The sequence below is a fragment of the Leptinotarsa decemlineata genome, unplaced genomic scaffold (genome assembly GCF_025532065.1).
Source record: "Leptinotarsa decemlineata unplaced genomic scaffold, Ldec_3_MD MMD2_P_RNA_scaffold_14, whole genome shotgun sequence".
NCBI classification, from domain to species: domain Eukaryota; kingdom Metazoa; phylum Arthropoda; class Insecta; order Coleoptera; family Chrysomelidae; genus Leptinotarsa; species Leptinotarsa decemlineata.
Genome location: NW_027412528.1, coordinates 8200701 through 8207771, shown reverse-complemented (window position 1 = coordinate 8207771; position 7071 = coordinate 8200701). Strand labels below are relative to the sequence as shown.

Below are 7071 nucleotides of genomic sequence, written 5' to 3'. Positions count from 1 at the left end.
CAGAGATAATTCGCTTTCTTCTTCGACATATTTAATCTGGAGAAAAAGAAAATACCTTCGAGTCTGCCTCGGTGGCAAAAAAGAACTATCGATTCGAATGATGTAGAAATTGTAATAAAATTTATCCTACTCATTTGATGAATTCGAAATTTTAATATGTCGAACTTCTTATATATATATATATATATATATATATATATATGTGTGTATATATATATATGTATATATATATATATATGCAGATAATTAATAGAAGATATAAAGCTTCAAATCCTTTTTGTAGAATTTAATATATATATATATATATATACATATATATATATATATATATATATATATATATATATATATATATATATATATATATATATATATATATATATATATATACAGGGTCCTGCAACAGTGGCGCGGTGTTCCATATCTCTATATAGGAAGCAGATAGGAATCTAATTTTCTATAATATCACCTTATTGCTCGAGCTCGACAAAATAAAAATATTGGCGGTCACACAGGGTGTTCGATTTTTTCTGGGCGGATCCCAACTGTGTCTTTTTAAATGGCAACCTATATTTTTTATCGCTTTTTCGGTTTCTTCATAGAAAATAAAATAAACTTTATGTATATCTGCACTTCGAAAATATTGACGGTTTTCGAGATATCTAGCATGACAGGTTTTTTTTTCCAATATTCGTCACTCAGAATATTTGAAATTATAAAGTGGTGCCAAGTCCAGTTGAAATTTTTTTTTGGTCGAATATTCTACATTGGTAACTCTCTCAAACGATATATCTGAAATCGACCTGTGATATACAGGGTATGAAAAACCGCTTGCCAAATATTGTAAATGAAAATTTGCAAAATCTTCCTTATATTAAATGGAACACCCTGTATATTATTGATCCATAAGAAGCGCCAACGAAACCTCTACAAATTTCATTAAGTATTCCCTATGGCTAAGTTCAATAGTTTTTCTTAAATGAGCATTTCTTTCGAAAAATGGTCATTTTTTCAAAGCGAAATCCATTTGACGACTGATAAAAATATACGAAAGATATCTTGTTTCAATTTTGTACATTAGAAGGTGTCCAAACAAATATTTTTTAACGAAATAAATGTATGTACCTATCACTTTTTGCTAAATGGAAAATTATTTTTTCATTGGATGCAGAATTTCACTCATAAATCGTGCAATATCAAACCAAACAAGTTAAAAGAAAGAAACATTATAAATAACTATTTTTTTCATGTTATTATATTCATTCAGAGCTTGAGTTCTAGATATTCAAATTTGTCAACTGGCAAATTACAAAACTACAAAAGGGAGAGTTTAATTAAGGTTGATAATGAAACTTTTATAAAATATGTTCAACATGTCTTCCATTTTCTTGAATGCAGAGCTGAAGTCTATGTTTGAAAGACTGTTCTACCCTGCGCAAGACAGCTGGTGTAATGCTGCGAAAAGCATTCGTTATTCTAAGTCGCATATTTTCGGGAGAAGTTGGTGGCTCAACGTAAACCATATTTTTTATGTATCCCCATAAGAAAAAATCTAGTTTCGTCAAATCTGGTGATCTAGCGGGCCACCGTACAGGCCCATTCCGTCCTATCCATTTATTGGGAAATACTTCATTTAGATGATCTCTCACTTCTGCCGAATAGTGAGCAGGTGCACCATCATGTTGTAACCACATTCTATTGCGAAGGTCAAGAGGAATATCATCTAACAAACCTGGTAAATCATTTCGTAAGAAATTGAGATACATTGCACCATTCATATGTCCCTCAAAAAAGTATGGACCAATTACATATTCTCCAATGATGCCTCCCCAGACATTTATCGACCACCTATGTTGATAATCCACCTGTCTCAATAAGTGAGGATTTTCTGTCGCATAATAATGGTAATTATGTCGATTTACAAATCCATTTTTATGGAATGTCGATTCATCCGACCATAAAATATTATTGAAAAAATATTCGTTTCGACGAATTTTGTTCATCACCCAATTGCAAAATCTCACTCTTTTCTCGAAATCAGCATACAGTAGTTCTTGATGTAACTGAACGTGGTATGGATGCAAGCGATGTTTCTTCAATACTCGTTGCACTGATCTCTCACTTATATCCACTATTTCCCCAATTTGTCGTTGACTCCTACTAGGATCTTCTTCAACAGCAAGAAGAACTTGCAATTCATTTTCTTCATTAGTAGCTGGCTTGATGCGCTCATGTTTGGAATAATTAATAGATCCAGTTTCAACGAATCGTCCCAAGACCTTTCGGAAAGATCTTTCATCTGGATGCCTTCTATCTGGATACCGTTGAGAATAAATTCTACTTGCCAATAAACAATTCCTGTCTGATTCACCTAATATGAAAATCATATCAATCAAATCACTTTTTGATAACAACATTCTGATGAAATTATACCGACAGTTCAACTTCACGATTGACTAAAAATTTCAATATTCATTTGCAGCCAAATATTTTGTTCTGTCATTTGCCAGACTACTTGATTTTCAATAAATATTTCATTCGCTGAAAGGTTGTTTTAGACCGAAAGAATATGGCACAAATTCCGAGATTTTTGAAATTATTGTAACTATTCAAGAACGTCTATTTTGTGGTGTAATTCGCAACTTGTTTATCTAGCAACAGGTAATTTTAGGAATGGGCGATATTTTAAGGAAAGGGTATTTTTTGTATATTCTTATCAGTCGTCAAATGGATTTCGCTTTGAAAAAATGACCATTTTTCGAAAGAAATGCTTATTTAAGAAAGACTATTGAACTTAGCCATAGGGAATACTTAATGAAATTTGTAGAGGTTTCGTTGGCGCTTCTTATGGATCAATAATATACAGGGTGTTCCATTTAATATAAGGAAGATTTTGCAAATTTTCATTTACAATATTTGGCAAGCGGTTTTTTATACCCTGTATATCACAGGTCGATTTCAGATATATCGTTTGAGAGAGTTACCAATGTAGAATATTCGACCAAAAAAAATTTCAACTGGACTTGGCACCACTTTATAATTTCAAATATTCTGAGTGACGAATATTGTCTGGCAATCGAGCTACATTACTATTTATTTCCTATGAAATTGTTTCAATACTTACTGTTGCCAACGTAACAATTTCTCTACTGGGTTCCAATCGTCTACATCTTTTCATTTTATTCTTTTGCAATTCTAATTTTTTCCTGATAGGCATCTGAAGTTTTTTGTAAAGTCTTCTCAGTTTCGGGAATATTACTAAAATATGCTGATGAAGACATTCCTGTATTCTCTATTGGATTTTCTGGAGCCATGATGACACTTGTTTCCTACAAAAACCAAGAAATATGTGAAATTACTACATTGATTCATTAAACGTATGCAAAATTTTGTAATGCTCACCAAACCTATTTCTGGTGCCTCATCCCCAGTGACACATGTCCATCCTACAAGAGACTTCAACATTCCTTCTACGTGGGTTCTTTTTCTTCCGGAAGTAATATCTTGTGCTTTTGTTTCGACTTTGCTCTTTCACTTTGTAAAAGCCTTGAAATATACCTTTGCTGTGCCACTTTCTAAGGATATATTGATCAATTTATATTCTAACTAGCTTTTGCCCGCGACTTCGCTCGCATTAAGAAGTATTATTATTAATTGAGTATAGTTTTTGCGGCCTTAATTTTGTTTAGCGTGTGTAAAAAATTAGGGTCTACAAAATTTCTTCGTACACAACATTCTTAACTAATTTGTCATTGGGCGCTGAAACTATCAAGCTATTGGGTGAACTTACTCGTGAGCAAGCAACATAAAACTGTCCATGAGAGAAGCAATGTTCTCCCAACTCAATATCCGCAAATTTGATAGTTTGTCCCTGAGACTTGTGTATTGTCATGGCAAAGCAGACTTTTAGGGGAAACTGTAATCGTTTAAATTCGAACGGGATACCATTAGGTATTAATGGGATTCGTGGTATGAATACAGTTTCAGCTTTCGCACACCCAGTTAATATAGTGGCTTCCACTATATTGCGATGTTACGCTTTCACTTGCAGTCTCGTACCGTTACAAAGTTTTGGTGGTTTTAAATTTCGCAACAACATAACTGAAGTGCCCACACGCAGAATAAGCTTATGACAAGGCTAACCTGGCGGTTTCAATGAATTTAAAAATTCTACAGGGTAATTAGTAGCGTCATCCGTATTAACCACAGTATCAATCGAAGTATAGACCTTTTCTTCGCCCTCAAACGACATGAGCAGAATATCATTGATAGCTGCTGTTTGATCGTTCTTTGGAGTAAGTATGGTACGCTCACATAACCATCCAATAGGCTTGTCAAGTATATGAATAATGTCTGGATAAACTTTAGACAGCAATTCTTGAACCATAGTAACAACTGTGCACAATTCTTCCGGGATGGTTATCATTCCATCAAACGATGAAAAATCACCATTAAGAAGAAGATCTGAAAATCTACCAGCAGACTCATCCCCGCCCAAATGTGCTCTCATATTTTTAAAGAGCTTAAGAATATTAACCTGGGGCCACAAATTAGATTTCTTAATGCACGACTTTACTTCGTCAGCTCTGGTTTCCTTTGGCACCACTGGTAGAGTCTGCCGAAAGTCTCCGGCCAGCAAAACTGTTACGCTGCCCATTAATTTTGTATTACCCCTAATATCCCCTAGTGATCTGTTTAAGGCTTCAATACCACCTTTATGAGCCATCGTTATTTCGTCCCACAAGATTATTTTTGAACTTTTTAAAACTTCAGCAAAATTACTTTGTTTGGAGATGTTGTAAAAGGGAGTCTCGGCAGTGATTAAATTCAGTGATAACTTGAAAGTACCATGAGCAATTCGACCACCTTCGGTAATGTAGCAGCTTTGCCGAACGACGCAACAGACAGGGCAATGCCGAGAGTACTTCCTACTTTCGCCAAAAGTAAATTAATAAGGAAGGTTTTACCAGTTCCACCTGGAGCGTCCAAGAAGAATATTCAACCGTCATTTGCATCTACACTTGTGATAATTTTATTGTAAACTTATTACTTATTGTAAACAGCCTGAATCCACCACAAATTTTACCATGCTCGCCTTATTTTCTAGTTTTTCATTGGACAAGCATGTGATGAAAGATACTTCAGCTGTGTTTACCCTCGCGTTTGCTTTCTTGGTTTCATTTTTCCTTGTGGGACACAGATTTTTTGTGCCCACGTAAAACATAAAAATAACACTTGAATGAAAACTGTTTCGTGAGTTGTTTCTGCCCACTGTAAAATGCCGCACTTGTTCCTTCGCCACTTGTCTCTGTGCAGCTTGTTTTATGCCTGAGCTCTTCAGCAACTAGCTTGCTTTTTACAAAATCCAACGTAATTACACTCCTACTTCGAAAGAATAGAATGTCTATTGCTGTGACGACACTTTGATACTGAAGTCTTGATATGGACGCCAGGAGCTGTGATATTACTTCCATGTCATTTATGTTTCCACCGGCATTCTTGAGTCCACTGTCCTCTCAAATTCCACAATATATTCATTCAGCGAACTGGTTGCACTGTACCTCATATTGCGTAATTTCTGCTGCAACTGAACTTAACCCTTTCAGACCCGAATTTTGGTTTGAGTTCAAAAAAATTATTTTTAGGGGTTTTCCAACAGAATAATGATCCATAAGGGTGTTTATTCACTTTTTTATTTTTATTTTACATTTTTTCAAAAAAAAAACATGTCCATTATAATGGACATGTAGACCCAATACTAAATACGGATATCATTGGATTGAATAGTTTATTGGTGATTATTTCTGAAACAATTTCTAACTTTGACAAAACAGAGATGAATTTTACATTTGATACAGTAAACATGAGTTTTCCCTTTACAACCAGGATATTTGCATCTTATTGCTTCTTTATTTTGGTCCATTTCTGGCATATGATCCTTGTGGTCTGTCTGAATTTCGCGTAGGGGCCTCACTTCAGTATTTGCCTTTTTGGGTAGGACATGGAAAACTGGTGGACTGGAAGAAGGTCGCCCAACTTTTCTTTTCAGATTTACAGGACGATTTTGCCTCATCAAACACTCTGCTATCCGCATTTTGAAGTGTAAGGAATCCATGATTTCATTTTTGGCTACACCCATAGCTTGAGCGTCTTTTTTATACTCTAACCAGCTGTTAGTGCAAACTAAATCTACTGCATGAAATATCATGCGTAGAGTCCATTTTCTAGACTTTATAAAAATTCGATAATGACTAACCATCTGGACGCTGTATTTCTACATAAGTCTTCCCCGCTTTATCCCAACGTTTTACCTTATCTTCATCTCCTTTGCCTACAAAATTAGATCCCATGACCACAGACCTATTATCCAGCCATTTACATAAAACTATGCCATCTTCACTTACGACCTCTTCACTGTATCCTCTGTCTTTTTTTGTAAAAATATTATCTTGGCTTGGTGGTGTACTACTGAAACGAAATTTTTTTCAGAATTGTCATTATTTTCTGTTCCTATGTTTCCTGTTATAAATTTGTACTTTAGAAAAGATCCTTTCTTCCAGTTTATATCCAATTTCTTGGTAACTTTCATTTCTTTGCTGCTCTCGTTCTGTTCTCTTTCTGGTAACGCAATTGTCTCGGGTATAAGCTCAATATCTCTTCCTACCACCCTTGAAATAGCTGGTATGTCATTGAACGTTGTTTCAATTTCCTGGTCACTGTCAGCTTCGGTGTCGGAAAACTGACCTAAAGAGCTCAAAACCTTCTCAGATTCCCTTTCCAGATCGTCATCATCTAAAAGTAATAATAATATATCCGCATCCTTTGGATTTTCAGGGTCAAAGAAAGCTGAAAAAATATTGTACTTTAGACCAGATGTCCATTCTAATGGACAATAACACGTATACAGCTCTAATAATGTCTATTCTATAGCTGGACACTCGGAAATCATCAAAACCTATTTTATACACATTCATCTATCTCTATGGAACGTTTTTGGGAGAAAAAATTTGAAAAAGCGCCAAAAAATCGAACTTTACTTACCTTTGGCGGAGCGTGATGTTCCCGCCATGA

General features: G+C 34.9%; 1 protein-coding gene across 1 annotated transcript; it reads right to left on the bottom strand.

The window, feature by feature from the left end:
* Positions 1-4138: 4138 nt before the first annotated feature.
* Positions 4139-4726, bottom strand: LOC141482443 (uncharacterized). Its single transcript, XM_074175768.1, has one exon. It carries the CDS (start codon positions 4724-4726, stop codon positions 4139-4141), a length of 588 nt encoding a protein of 195 aa, XP_074031869.1.
* Positions 4727-7071: the final 2345 nt, after the last annotated feature.

What these genes read in the sequence shown, in the direction of transcription:
- LOC141482443 (XM_074175768.1), bottom strand. Translation starts at nt 4,726, where the DNA reads ATGGCTCATAAAGGTGGTATTGAAGCCTTAAACAGATCACTAGGGGAT.